Source organism: Balearica regulorum, chromosome 20 (genome assembly GCF_011004875.1).
Source record: "Balearica regulorum gibbericeps isolate bBalReg1 chromosome 20, bBalReg1.pri, whole genome shotgun sequence".
NCBI lineage: Eukaryota > Metazoa > Chordata > Aves > Gruiformes > Gruidae > Balearica > Balearica regulorum.
Window position 1 is genome coordinate 2,508,073 of NC_046203.1, and position 14,936 is coordinate 2,523,008.

The 14,936-nt window shown below is 44.0% G+C and overlaps 1 protein-coding gene across 11 annotated transcripts in view; it reads left to right on the top strand.

Annotated features, from left to right (window-relative positions):
• The first annotated feature begins 4,349 nt into the window (after positions 1–4,349).
• CCDC187 (coiled-coil domain containing 187) overlaps positions 4,350–14,936 on the top strand; it is a 41,255-nt gene continuing 30,668 nt past the window's right edge. Inside the window, exons 1-9 of one of the 11 annotated variants that reach the window (XM_075772183.1) lie at positions 4,496–4,526; positions 4,629–4,759; positions 5,952–5,995; positions 6,791–6,884; positions 8,018–8,087; positions 8,943–9,173; positions 10,544–10,662; positions 11,090–11,188; positions 14,359–14,487. In XM_075772183.1, the coding sequence (XP_075628298.1) occupies positions 4,741–4,759; positions 5,952–5,995; positions 6,791–6,884; positions 8,018–8,087; positions 8,943–9,173; positions 10,544–10,662; positions 11,090–11,188; positions 14,359–14,487 (805 nt within the window). In that variant the 5' untranslated portion in view covers positions 4,496–4,526; positions 4,629–4,740. Of the gene's footprint in view, positions 4,760–5,951; positions 5,996–6,631; positions 6,885–8,017; positions 8,088–8,580; positions 9,174–10,543; positions 10,663–11,089; positions 11,189–14,358; positions 14,488–14,936 lie in introns of all 11 variants that reach the window. The other 10 variants (XM_075772182.1, XM_075772188.1, XM_075772185.1 and 7 more) reach the window with 10 other exon arrangements.

The window sequence follows — 14,936 nt, forward strand, 5'->3', positions numbered from 1 at the left end:
TCTGAAGGTCTAGTTCTTTTCTGACACACATTACTCTTGTTATTTTAAGACATCAATAGGGAAATAGAAGCTTAATATTTCCTTGTGTTTCTGGCTGTAATCACTGCAAAGGAAGTGTATCTCTGTTGCAGCAAATCCCTCCCTAGGCTTGGGGCAGCTTCATGGCAGCCTCTCACCTGCATTTGAGCTGTTTTCTGTACAGCACTCAGCCCAACTCAGTAACCGAGTGTAGGACACAGACTACGGGAAAAGTGTCTGCATATTCCTAACAACATGGGAAACTGAATGAGCTGCTAGGATTAAAAAAAAAAAAGAAAAAAGATCAGCGGTGCCAGCAAAAATTCTGCAGCCAGGGTCAGACTCCTCCCTCCATACCTCTGAGTGTTTTACATGAATATTGTTATCTTACAACAATACCTGTGGAGGAAGAAATTTGTGTCTTATCTCAGGAACTGTGACAAGGCATCGTTAGTGGGGCAGCCCATTTATCTCAGTCTTATTATCCTGCTGATTTGAGAGATGATAAGTACCCTTAAGAATTACTTCAATATGTAGCGGTCAACCCTAAGCTCTTTGCAGGTTCAAATCAAATCCCAATTTATTAAGTGTCTTTATCTTTGTCCTTTTTAACTTTAGCTCGTGTTTTGTCACAGATTTCAGTGGGTGTAGGGCTGGGCCCTTGGCTGCCAGACTTCAGAGCACTACACATTTTTGGGGATTTTTTTATCAGCTGCCTCTTCCCACCATATGTTTACTACAGAATTCATGTCACATCCAGCTTGCAATCGAAGGCTAGATTTGTGCTTTGATTGTTTGCTAACTGAGAATTGCTGTGAAAAGTGGTTTACAATGTAAATTGCTTAGTCAAGCGCTGTAAAAAAACCCAACAAACAAGTACAATTTCCTTTCCTTTTAGCTGGACATATTTACCAACAGTGAGGGAATTCACAATGCTCACAAAGTTAGGCACACGGAGCAAACCGGCAAGAGAAAGAAAGGAGTGCGTCCACCAGAGCTGTGCATTATTGCTTATAAGATCCTTGGAGTGTATCTGGTGGGTGCCGAAGTATAGCTGCACGATACGCAGCTGTTTCAAAACCCAGAGACTCAGGAGGAATTTCTGGGTTTGGTTCACATAAATATGCACCTCCCGAATTTTGCTAGGCCTTGTGGGTTATTGGTTTAAATATTTCCTAAACAGCGACAGCGCACGACAGTGGAAAATGAAGCCTCTGGGAGGTGAGCCTGCAGCCTGAACCGTGTCAAACAAACCTCCAAACAGCCTGGCGCCGGGTTGAGCAATTACTGAGCCCACCTGCCTTTCCCTTGCAGAAACACCAGAAAACCACGCTGAAGCTCCAAGTGCCACAGTGTGGCAGAGCTGGGCACTTCTTGTCCCACTTCATCACCGTGCATGCAAGTGTAATGGTAGCGGAAACTGCTGGCTGGGAAAAAGCAGAGACTCATATCTGGACAATATGCTCTCTGTGGGATAATCCCATGTGATGGGCTAGCAGCATCTCTCTTGGCAGATTCTTAGCTGCAAGAAACTTTGCAATATCCTTTCCAGAAAAAGCCTAAAATGGCTTTTGTAAAACCCTCACTGGGTATGCGATAGCCTGTAGTCTAATCTGCTAAAATGAGTAGGTGGTAGTCTGAGTACCTCTGCAGGGGAAATTCAGTGTTTGTAGGCTGATGCATCATAAATGCCATATGAGTTAAAACATGGGGCCTAATTCTGTCTTAGTTCCATGTGACAGGAGCTGTGGAGTCAGCAAGCCAGAGCCGTACACGACTGGTTCATTTTGTTCATACAGATCTAAAATACAAATCCAAATGGATTTGCTCCTATCTGCCTCAGCTCACACTTGGTTCCCTGACTTGGGAGTTTTGCACACTGCAGAAGTGGAATTTGGCCCAATGATAGGTTTCACTTCATCTCTCAGCAGATTTGTGGTCTAACACTCCAAGATGTGCAGCATAACACGCTGGCAATCTGTCACTCGCCTGGCTCTCGTCAGCTCCAACAGCTTGCTAAGAAAAAACGATGCCAAAATAGATGCCAGTCCGACCTGAGGGACTTGAGAAGCATCGCCTGTGCACAGCCGAAAGCTCTGCCTGTCGCAGCACGTGCATTCCTGCTCCACTTGGCTCCTCCATCAACCCAGCAGGCTGGGAACAGCCCTGGGCTTTCCTGGTTACGGTTGCAGCTTCTCATCTTCCCAAATCTTCGCTGAAAGCTGCCCTCCCACTGCTGAGGTTTCACATTACTGTTCTCTCCTCTCTCTTCGGTGGACCAGTTCACTTGGCACGGTGGTTGCCCGTGAACCCCGAAACTGCAATTAGGGCTCTTATCACTTGCACACCCTGAATAGCTGTGGCTCCCCTCTTGGACAAGCTCTGCATTCCTAGCACTGAAACCTCTAATCAGGCCAAAACTTTGGCTTGGAACAGCTTGAAATGGGAACTTCGCGACTCCAGTCTGCAGCTCAGGAATTCCTTGTTTGGTTAGACTTGAAAAGCTGAAATACTGGGGATATCTGAGCACAGATTGCAGTGACATTTATTAGATTAGCAGTCTGAGTCTGTTTCTTCAAGAGATCTTCTCTAGAGACCACAGGGATCCACGTACATGAAAGGATGTGGTGTCAGTATCTTGCCTCACCATCTGAGTACTTTCCAATAATAACGAACACTGACAATACTGACTTTGCTGCTTAAAGCAAATCTGTAGAATTATAAAGCATGAATAAATAATTCAGGACATAAACCAGAAAAAAGAGCCAAATTCAATATAAACCAAAATGCTGATGAAACAGTTCCTCAGTCTTCTCTGTTCTGCAGTGAGGTGGGACCTAGAGGAGGACTCAGCCCCTTCTCAGGGTCCTTACTGAAATTCAACCCATGACAGCAGTAAGTGATGGCCACCGCCGTAGGGTAACAAGAAAAGTCTTTTATCCTTATTGGTTTGTCTTTATCGTATTCACATACCTTCCATGTATATCTGAGCCAACAGCAAGTATAGCCTTGGGACATACAGAATTTCAGCATATATGAGAAGATATTTGTGGGAAGCGAATTTACAATTCAGAAATGGAAACATTTCACAGGAAACCAATGTATAAGGACCATCCAACCAAGGAAGAGAAGCGCCATTGAATGATCAGCCTAGTCTTGGCCATTATATGCTGATTGTAGTAGTTTTGGTTGTAACCACAGATCCAGGAATTAATTGCAAGTAACTCTGGGGCAAAGAGCTGCAGAAAACAAGTCTCCCAAAGCAATGCATGGCCAGCGTGCAAACAGAAGGCAAGTTCATCAGCTGAGATATGCCTTAAGGGATGCTTAGCCATCTGCAGCCATAATCTCAGGAGGGTTTAAGAAATGCCCTGGCAGGCCTCAGTCCAGGATATAACTCCCACTGAAGCCCATCAGAAAGATGCTCTGTGACAAGTATGAAAATAAAGAGGTGAGTGAATCACTGCTATAGCAAGAGTTTTTCTGCTGCTATTCGTTCTGGGTTGTCTTTAACCAAGGCGGCAACTGCCATTCTCCCAGGTTGTCCTGGCAGAAACAAGCTGGGAACTTCCCAGTCCCGAGTGCTTCATCTCCTGTCTGCGAGCTGAGTTTGCCCTCTGCTGTTTGCTGAATAAAGTGTTCCCTCTGGTTGATCCAAAATGGGAGGGTAACAACCGCAAGACCTGAAGAACTGGAAAGGTTACCCCCAGATTTCAAATACATATACTTAAAAACTGTGACACTTAAAAAAAGTGACACCCAGAAAGGTAGAAAAGCCTCATCTGAGACTTTACCATACCCTTACTTTATATTCTCAAGCTTTTCTTTATCATCACAAAGACCAGAAACCCTTTTTTGCATTTCTCTCTAAATAAAATACAATATTCAGAATTAAGCCCACTGCTCTCCTAAAACCAGGGATGCAGGTGTGACAGACAGTGCTGCTGAGAGCAGGATCGGAGGCTGGAGGAGCCCACAGAGGAAGGTGTGAAGAGAGGTGCCCTGGAATGACAAGAGGTGCCCTGCAATGAGGAAAGGTGCCCTGTGATGAGGACTCAGGTCTGGTTTCTCTCCCTGCACTGGCACCATATTCTGTCTTCATCCTTCCACCTGGGCCCTAGGTTGGTCACCCTGCTCCTCTGCTGCCCTGCCCTCTCCTCTGCAGCCATCCAGCCCCGGGAACGGTCATCGCCAGGATGCCAGACGCCCTGGAAAGGACGCAAGGACTTGTCAAGAAAGCTGCTGGCATCTTGCCACATGTTTGCAAGCTGAGATCAGCATTCAGGCTCCTCTTGTTGCTGTTTGTTTTCTCCTCTGTTCCTAACAGCCTCTCCCTGTGCTGTTGCTACTGTTGCCCTGCACAGAGGGGCTCAAATAAAGGTGTGGCGATGGTTGATGGCCAGCCGGGCTGGTGAGACTCCTCTGGATGTCCTACTGCACCTCCCAGCGCTCACGGGCAGGGCAGGCACTGACCTGGCGCTTGTCTCAGAGGAACTTTTGCGTTCCCAGTCAGTGCCAGGGAGCTGGTGCCTGTGGAAAGCTCAGCCCAGGGACAGAGCAGCAAATGGGATGTTCAGTGCTGAGGTCTTTCTCACACCTCTCTTTGGAAGTGGCTTCTGAGATTCGTCACTGCAGAGAGACTGCGTCCCTCCCACAGATCATCTCTAAAGTGCTTCTGTAGGTGCTTTTGCACAGCTCCTAAGTGGAGACCTTGTTCCGTGCATGGACGAGGCTTCAAAAGGTAAGTGTTAACCAGGCAGTAACAGGGGAACACGGGAGGGAGCTGACTTTCTTGACTCTCTGATTGTATAGTCATGCCCCAAGTGAGCGCACTAGACTCCTGAGCTCCCAGGGCAGCTCTTCAGGGTGCATTGACCCAGAGCAGGACATTTACCAACTGTGTCACATCCCTGTCTCTCCCCAAGACCCCCTCACAAGGCCAAGAAAATTAATAACGGGTAACATTTGCAAACACCACAGAAGTGTAGATGAGGAGGGTCTTTATGGGCAGTCAGCATTTATAGAAAAAAACATATATAGGCATAAAAATGACCTAGCCTGTTCATAAAGGGCAGCAATGACTGGCCCTTTTGCGTGGTTATTTCAGACATGGGTATCAAGTAAGCAGAGCTCTAGCACAGCTGGAAGACAGATAACAGTTTTGCATGTGGAGAATCAGATCCTTTAGCTGGTACACGGGTAACGAGCTTCCATTTTCCTCTGCACGGTCATAGCAGAGGCGTGGATAACTTTTTTTTTAAACCAAGGATTTATTACTTATTGAAAGACTTTAGTGCTTAGTTTAATCTGGATTGCATGACTTCAGACACAATGGAACAAATATTTTGAAGTCTGGAGAGTGTTGGACAGTTTTGTAACCGTGCTTGTAGCTCTTACAGCAACACCAAAACTCACCATTTCTTGCTGCTTTCTATCAGAAACCTGCTCCATGAATCTTCCTCAGCCTGAAGTCATCAAGACTCAATTACTGTTGAACGTATGCAAAAAGTTCACTCTAGCAGCTTCTTTCTATCATCTGATGTATTGCTTTGTTTTTTCTGTAAAAAGACGCAAGCCATTCTTAGTCTCCCAAGTAATCCTGTATGGTGGGGGTTTTTTGTAAGTAACTACTACCAAATAGAACTGAATTGGGAAATTCAGCACAGTCCTTCTTAACTACGTGCAAAACTACCAGCTAATATCAGTGAGGATTTTGCTGAATAAGCACTAACGTAGCTCGAAGAGTATTAGCTCTGATGGAACTAAGCACACATGGAAAACAAGCTGTATATACAAGCAGTCCAGACAGTTTCAAGAGCAGTCCTGTGTTTCAGCCACCAGCTATTCTGGCTTGAGCATGAGGGGAAATTGTCTATAGTGAAGACAGGTGTGAAGAGATACTAAAACACGTCTTTCATCTCTTGCTTCCGCAGATGTGGCCTTGGCTTGGAAGAGTCTTCAGAAAGCCAAAGCAGTGGTATGTACAGTTCAGGGAACACTTGCTGTCATGTACCTTTATCGCTCTCTCAAGCTACCTGTGCATCACCTCCACAGAGTTTTCTTTCATGGTTATAATGGAATTGAAAGCAATGTAAACATGCCATTTTGTTTGTTCTTTTGCAATGAACATATAACCTCTTCAATCATTTGGTAAATGACAAAAAGAGGATAAGGAGAAAAGCAAGGAATCTTACCAAATTTCACAACACTCTTCAAAATTAATGACAAGAACAGATAAAGGTTTGTCTTGCTTCTGGTTGAAGCCCTGAGCAGAATAATAGCTGACGCTGACTGAGCTGGGACATCCTCTGAATTCTCCCTGTGTTGTTGTCCTCTTAATAGGAAACATAATAACGTTTGTATCAGGCACAGCAGCTGCAATCTTAACAGTGAAATTGCTTTGATGAATACATAATATTAACGAAATGCATGCAGTGACACTGGCATCACACTGTTGGAGTTGCTATTGGCTGCGGTTACTTCCAGCTTATGCTGTTTTCCAAACATCAGAGCAGCTCCAGAAAAAATCTGAGGCACATATACATGCAAAGTGTAACTAATGGAGAGAGGTGATTTCATCTCTTATCTTCCCAGTCAATTGCATTCTTTCCAGCCGTAGGAAATACCGCATGGAACATGCTCAGACATGCCAGTATTTACAGAGTAACTAGGAGCTGCAAAATTAATCAGAGAAGCAGTGTATGCCAGCAAAAGGCTACCACGGAAAAAAAACATATGTCTCCCTTCAAAAGAAAAATCTGCCTTTTCACAGCTACAAAGGATTGAAAACAAATTTTATCATCAAACGTGGAGTTGTGCCAAATCACAGGCAGCCAGAAGAAAGCTTTGGCATGAAAAAAGCTTTGGTGAGTTCTGAGTTACTGGGAAACTGCTGAGACGGGGGACTGCTTTGGTGCTGGAGGGAAGGGAAGGTGACAAGAGGTAGTGAAAGGGCCTCTTTTTATTGAGGAAAGTGTCTATTTTCATTAGCTTTCTACAAATGTTCCCAGAAGAATATCACAATGCACAAGGAGTCACACTGTGCGGGAGAGAGCTCAGGCAAAAGATGCGGCATTAATACCCACCAGCTACAGCAAAGTAAATGCTACTTGTGCTTGTACTCTGAGGTTTTTTTCCTAGAGGTAACTGAAGCGATGTTAATGCAGCATTTTGTTTGTTTACTTTTGCAGGAAATACATAATGTGTTTAAAATCGTCTCTAAAAGACAAAGTGAGATAAGAAAAAAGCAGGACATTTAACCAAATTCCAGAAAACTCTTAAAAACTAATGACAAGAACAGACTTCACTTTTTTTTTCACATCTGCTGGGTGTTTGTTTTTGAGATGGTTTATTGGCTGGGAACAGTTTAAGCTGCCAGCCTTTAATATTTATGGATGCTATTTGCTCCCTAAGCATTAGGGCTTTGCACTATGCTCATGGAGATGGCTCACTGCCGGGCCCCTGATCTCGGTGACAGGGATAGCAAGAGAGGTGTGTTGAGTTGATCTGTTACAGGCTTTGCTGGAGCTTGTGGTTTTGCACATGAATCTCTTTTCTTGCTCCCAAGCCATTTGAACAAGGGAAGGAAAGACGAGATGAATGTTTCTCACTGGGTTTAAAGGACAAGGGCATGATGTGATCTGGTGGAGCACACTTTAACACCCTATACTATGGTACTCAAGTAGTTGGGACACAAGGTACTAAAGGTAGCATGAGTTTCTGTGCAAGCTAGTAACCAAATACTCAGTTTGCCCTGCAGACCTGGGTGGCATGGAGACAGTACACAGAGATTTCTACGCCAAAGAACAAACTCCCACTTTTCCGTCCCAGAACTGCAGTCCTGGCAGGCTCATTACCAAGTATGAACGGCATTGTACCCAGGTGTCCAAAGGGCCAGATTCGGTGGGGGAATAGTCCCCAATAAAATAAACTGATTTAATTTAATGGTTAAGGAACCTTTTTGACACTTTGATGTTGACATAATTTTGCTATGTTGTAGATGGCGAGAGGAACAGAGATGAAACAGCTTTGAATGAGAAAAAGAGCAATGATATTCCTCCAGCCTGCAGGTAAATAATAACCTTAATGCACAGCACTTGGTAGATGAAGAGGTGAAGGCACACATAAAGGACTTTACAATTCTGGGATGCAGGACTTTAGAAAAAGTTTAGCACCTTACTATTTATTAGGGAAAAAAAAAGAAAAAGTCACCAAACAATTTCAGCCTAGGAAATGCTGACCAACATGCCAGTGGAACAAGCCAATGCCCTGACATCAGTTCCCCATGATAGTCTATCTCCCCATGCTTGTAATAACTCTTACCAGACCACAGTTCCCTTTGCACTTTCCCAATATTATCTTCATTTACCAAACTGCTAGCAACTGGCAAAATGCTGATTCTGTGGAGACACTGAGATCACCAGCAGAGTGTGTTGTAGAAACCCAACTGCCATTCATATTAGCAGTCTGTTGCACAATTTAATAATACACCCTACATATTCAGTCTTTTTCTTTTTCTTAAGAAAGGGAAACTGTACTGCTCTCTCCCCTGCTTGGTCACAGACCTGTTTACCTGAGAGCCCTGCCATGAGTTCTGGCCCATCCAGAATGACCCCTCCGTCCCCCAGGGCAGACTGCTCAGCACCTTGCAGCCCTGCCTGGAGGGAGGCTGCGGATGGCGAAGGCCCAGCTGGGACATCGTCTCCTGCAAAGAGCCTGTACAGACCAAGAAGGGACAATTTCAGAGAGCAGGCAGATTCAAGACGTCACAGAGTACAAAAGGAAAAATCTCTCTGCTCTCTGCATCACCCACCTCACTCCCCTGTGAGGAGCAGTCTGTTCTCAGCTGTCCTGCGTGGCAGCCAGAGCAATGCTCCCATGCCCATGGCTGTCCTGCTTCCTACATGCCACTTTTCATCAGCCAGCAAGTCCAGTGATCAGAAGCTGAAAGAGTTGAAGAAAAAATCACCCCAAAAGAAGTTAAAGCAACTCAAGAAGAGAATCCAGGAGCAGAAGCAAAAGCAGCAAGCAGCATCTCAGGAGCAGAAGTTTCTGATTTCTGCCTATGCTAAAGAGTCATTGCAAAAAAGACCCCTGAAGAGAAAGGTGTGCAAAGTGGCATCTGCTCCTCCTGCTTCACTTTACAGAGGTCAGTAGTAGTCTGGCATCTGGGGAGAAAGGCTGAAACCATGTATTACCTAGCAATGCTTTGGCACAGCCGAGTAACTAACCACACAGCTTCCACCCCACACTTTGGGTTATGTTGGGCAGCAACCATGTTCATGTGATAAATTCATTTACTTCTGCAGCCCTTAGGGGAGCTATATAAACCTCCCTGTGCTACACGTATCAAACTGCTTACCGAGTTCAATTCTCCGCTGGATTTACTCCCCAGCATGCACAAATTTATAAATTTATTTCCACAAAATAGTTAAGAATTTTCTGCAAATATATTCTTTTCTCCCCTTTCCTCTCACATTCTTCCTTTTGCCACATACAAAGCATGAAATGGGAAAGAGCAGCACAGTAGTGCAGAGAGGCATCACAGGTATTTAAAGCAGGAATTGTGTAGTTCAGAAGCATTACAGGGGATTTAACAGTTCATTCAGTGGACCTAGTGTGGACCTGAAAGCAATTATTATTAGACTTCCTTATCCTGCTTTGCTGCTAAATTTGGGCCTGAAGTACCATTCATCTACAGCTGTCACTTCAGTTTAGTGTGATTTAAGATCTCAGGTTGCTGCCAGTAATGCATGGACTCAAGACCGAGGACTGCCTATGGCTAGCCTGGTTAGCCTGCCTGCTTGGCAATCTTTTCAGCCAACAGGGGATTACTGGGGGTATATTAAACTAGAGAAGACGAGCTGAAAAGCTGTACATAATAAATCTTATTGCTATAATAGCATTAGCATTGATTCATTGGGCACCATGATCCCTGTCACACACCACCAGCTTCCATGGACATTTCCCTTAGATTTGCTCCAAATCACCTTTTACAGTGATGTGTGGAAGTATTTTATGATGCTCACCTCAGGTCTGTGGGACCAGACAACTGTGCTGTCTACCCCTTTCAGCTGAATCAGGCAGCACTTTCGGTCATCACTGTGCAGCGTTACCCCTCCTAATGCCCAGAAGCCACAGCCACAATCCCTGCTGAGCCTCTTTTGAACATTCTCAAGGGAAGGCTCGTTTAGTTCGTTTTTAACCTAGATCATTTTACGTAACTGAGTTAGTGAACTGCCAGACAAACAATTCAATTTGCAGAACAGAGGCAGCCTCTGAGGCTGAAGATTAACAACTCCAGACACTCAGTTCAGATGCAGCTTGTTCAGTCTGTCTGACCGTACAACTGGAAAAAAATGTGTCACAGCTGCTGTGCTAGATAATACCTCTGTCATATATCTGCAGTCTGGCCTAGGAAGCCTCCTTCTGCTTTCACACGTACAGAAGCTCAGTACTATCGGACACCAGCATTTGCATTGCTCCTTGTAGCCTAATTTCAAATACCTGTTTGTCTGGGTTTTAGCACTGTGAACCTGAGGTCTGCTCTCTCCTTGCCTGATAAAGAGCACAGAATACCAGGCAGAGAAGAATTTACCATCCCTGGACAAGGGAGGGGTTATAAAAAAGCCCCCAAGATCCCAGGTTAGCAATGCTCTATGATAACAGTTTGTTACAGGTAACTTGCCCAAGCATGCAGTGTTTGTGTACTCTGCACGGAAAGGTTTGTCTGCATTTCCAGAGGGACACCCAGGGGAAAGGTGTCCCATTGCACGCACTGGATGCCCCAGTTAGGTCAGGGCCATTTGCAAGGTACACTTGCTCTATGGGTAGACAGGGTCACGGACACAACCTCAGGGATCCAGGCCAATGCCTGCTGTGCTGGGACATCTCCAGTACCACAAAAGAGGGAGTCCTGCTTGTTTTGTGACCAGTGTCCTTAGAGACACTCCTGCTTTTGCTTTTCAAATGAATGGGACTGGGTTTGGTTTGGTTGTGACAGCAGGCATGTCTGCAGTTTGATTTTACCTGCACACTAATTCTTTCGTGTTTTTTCCCCTCCTGATTAAAGACCAAAGAGAGAAAAGCTCAGCACAGAGAATTCAAACACAAAGCCAGAGGCAGCCTTCACCCAGGACCTCTGTTCTGGAGAGAGCAGCAACGGGTAAAGGTAAGGATGAAAATAATGAGAAATGACATGGACTGATAGACAGAACTACTAGAGGTCAGTGGCATCTGAGCGCTCACCTGCCAAAATCTTTAGCTGGTTATTAAAATAATACCAAATCCTAGGGTCTGTAGTCAAGGACTAGGGCCTAGTTATACCAAGTAGGTAACAAAGAAAACCTCTGAGGAACAGACAAAAATCAGCATTTGTTCGAGAAGGCGGAAGATGACCACAGGCAGCATGAGGACACAAGGCTGAATTTCAGGGTGAATCGTGCTGAGGCCCTCAGGGTGGGGTATCAGACTGGCCACCTGGAACCACTTTCTGTCACTGGATTTTTGGGTAAAGTTTGGCAAGTCACTTCCACACACCCTCCCGCCGGCGCTCCATGTGCAAAGGATTTGCAGCATGCTTCATGCCTGTGCCCGATAACCAGGCATTATCCAGGGACCAGCCTTTCTTACTCTGACAATTTGTTACGCCATTGCCTGCAGCAGTTGAATTCCAGACCTGCCAGGATTAAAAATTATCAGAAATAAAAAATAAGCCATATGTCCTAGGTGGGAAGAGCTGTCTGTCACCTATTCAGTTCTGTGTTCCCTAATGAATTAAGAGTGCCACCACAAGACAGGGCTTCCTGGTCTGCAAAACAGGGACTGAATCAAAGTCATAAAAAGTCAGATGAATTATCCACAGAGTTACTACAAAGTCAACAGCAGGAACAGGAGGCCCAGACACTAGTTCTCAGTTTTCTTTGACCGGTACATCAAAGTGCAGATTTGAATTACTGGAGTAACTTTACCCATTTAATGCCAGTACTTTGCACTACAAATAGTTGCATTCAGACTTTGCAGGGAGCAAGGAAAATAGTGGAAGTGCTATGAGCGCTGCTCCCTCAAAACAGTTGTATTTTACACTAGCCAAGGTACTAGATAAGTAACTTGTGTGAAACAGAAAGAAAAAAATCCAAGCTATCTAATACCGTGCAGATGAAATTATGAGCATAGTGGCATCATGTGCCCTGCTACCTAAGTACTATTTAAAATGCATGAAATATGTAATAATTTCCTGCTCCCTCCTTTTTTTTTTTTTTTTGTTTTAATGGATTGTTTGAAAAATGGCTTGATCTTCCTCTGAGAGTGGGTCATAATAAGACCATGCCACATGAAGCATTCATCATTGTAACTGCCAGTGTCATGGTGTCTTTATTGGCTATTAGTTTCTGTCAGTGAAAGAGCCAAGGCAGGGCTATGAAGAGATGAATGAGGGGCAGGGGTCAGAGCCAGAGTACTCAAGAATTTGATGAATTATAAATTTGCTGTAGTTAACAAAAAATTAAGTCACAACAGCTATAAAATATTCATCTGTTCATAGGGAGAAAAAAACCGAGAGAATATTTAAATCAAAAGATTTCCTTCTAGCAAGTGTTTTCCTCAGAAATTCAGGCTGCTAATGAACTTTAGCATAATAGTTTCTGTAGTTAATAAACACTGTGTAGATAAAAAAAGATTTAATTGAAATCGGTCAACATGGCGAAGCAAAGATTGTTAGATTTATGTATTAATTTGTCAGTCACATTCAGAAAAACTAAGACAGCGTAAAAATAATCCTGCATTTTTAATGCTGCTAAATTAGAAAACAAAGTAATACAGCAAGGTATTATTTCATTAAAAACACTGATGGATCTCAGCTGTCCTGAGTCCAACAGATTTTGGCAATTCCATCCGTGGTTCGTGCTGTCAAACACCGAACTGCATAGATGTAGTGAATAATTCCACTGAAGGTTTCCCAAGTCCACATGATTATAGGAAGTGACTTCAGCCCCACAGATAGTGAAGCTCTTTCTTGTCTGAAAAAACATAATTTCTCTTGTGACACGACCTAAACTGCACAATGAAGATGAGCCTCCAGAGCATCTCAGTCTGCTGCAAATTCTGCTGAGGTGAGTGGCTGCGTCTCCATCAGTGGCCCTGGTACAGAGCCCAGGGCTGTTAGCCAAGATGTTGCCTTACAGCTCATGTTACCAAAGCAAAGGGGAATCTCAGGACAGTCCCATTAACCAGGCAGTCTCTGAAAGAGCTTCGTGTCCAACAGATGATTCTCAGAGGTGCTGCACGCAGTCAGCTCAGCACATAGACAAGTTTACTGAACAGAAGCTAGAAAAGCCTGACTCAGTCAGTTGACTGAGTGCTGAACCACATCTTTGAACTGAGGCTGATACTGACTCAAGAGTAAAATCTTTTCTTCAAAAAATAGGCTTGAATATTTTCATTGGGGGAGAATTTGGTGGGCAGGATTTCCATGCAAAAAACAAATATGTACCTGTTTAGCCACCTTCTGCTGGAGAAATGTTTGCAAAAAATACATAATTATGCCAGTGCGAGTATTGGCATGCTGTGAATTCAATCTGAAATTATGAAGTAAACCAGTGATAAATGTTGTCTATTATGTGACACCACCTATTACGCAAGAATAATTTGTTTGTGCTGCATACTGCATCATTTATTTTTGCATTATACATTGTCCCTCGTCCTGTATCGTTCATTGATTCACACTGCATCCTGCTGATTCTCTTCAGTTTAAAAATGAATTAGTTTACTCTAGTGAGTTTGAACTAATCACAAGGAAAATCATATTTTCGTTATCCCTCTCCCTCCAGTTCTCAAGTCTGCTGGTACCCAGTAAGTACCAGCTGTCTGCTGCTGACATCATAGAAGGATGCTCTCAGATGCTCTCAGGTCGGTGTCCCGACCTCCTTTTAGTGTTCTTCAGGACTCTGGGAGTCAATGGTTTTTGAGTAAAACTTTTGAGAATTATGTGAACATGCTACAAATATTAAATGATATAAATGCTAATGGTAAAGTGTTAGGAAATGACTGAACCTTCATGTGTTGCCTTCGTTTGATTAAGGAACTGGCTCTCCATCAGTCGGTGAACAGACCCTAGCAGAGTGACAGCCTCCAAAGTTTGAGTGCTTTAAAACCTTTTTGTTATCAAAGTAGCATTAACTTTTTTTTTTTTTAAACCTGCTCTGACTGAAACTTTTTAGATCTCCCCACACCTTGAGTGTGATTCCTGGAAATCACCATTAAAAAGATTTATAACAAGAGTTACAGTTTTCTTTCAAAGAACATGCAAAGGTTTAATAATTAAATATAAATCCTCTGTTTCAGGTACAAAGCTACCTAGTGCCTCTGCATGGAGAGAAGGTCAGAAGTTAGCTAGAAAGTTGCTTGGTCCACCCCCTACACTTCCAAATCTGAGGAGCACAGCTGAAGAGCGGAACACAGCAAATACCTTTGGTACCATTGCCTCTCCACTACACAACTCATTTTGGCACAGAAACAAAAAAGTGGTTCATTAAAACTAGTTGAAACAAAAGGTTTCAAGGCCCTTCTGAGCATCTACCTTTAATGACTCTTGCAATAACTCACTTGTCAGGTTAACAACCACCAGTAAAGCTGTTGTCCATGGTCAGCTGGCACAATGAATCCATTGTGGTTTTGAAGAGACAATGGAAATGCACTGTGTCCTTAAAGTAAGACTAGTCTGGATCACGACACAGGTTATGTCTCCCTAGCAGAGATACAGCACCAGCTCCATGTCCTGCACATCGTGGCATACTCTGTCGTTTAGCTGGGCTGCTTTGCCAGACACAGCCGTAGAGCTTCCCGGGGTCTTCTGATAGCTGAGGCTGGCCACTGAGTTCTCATTGTGCTACAGTGAACAGCACAAGGGGTTTATGCGATAA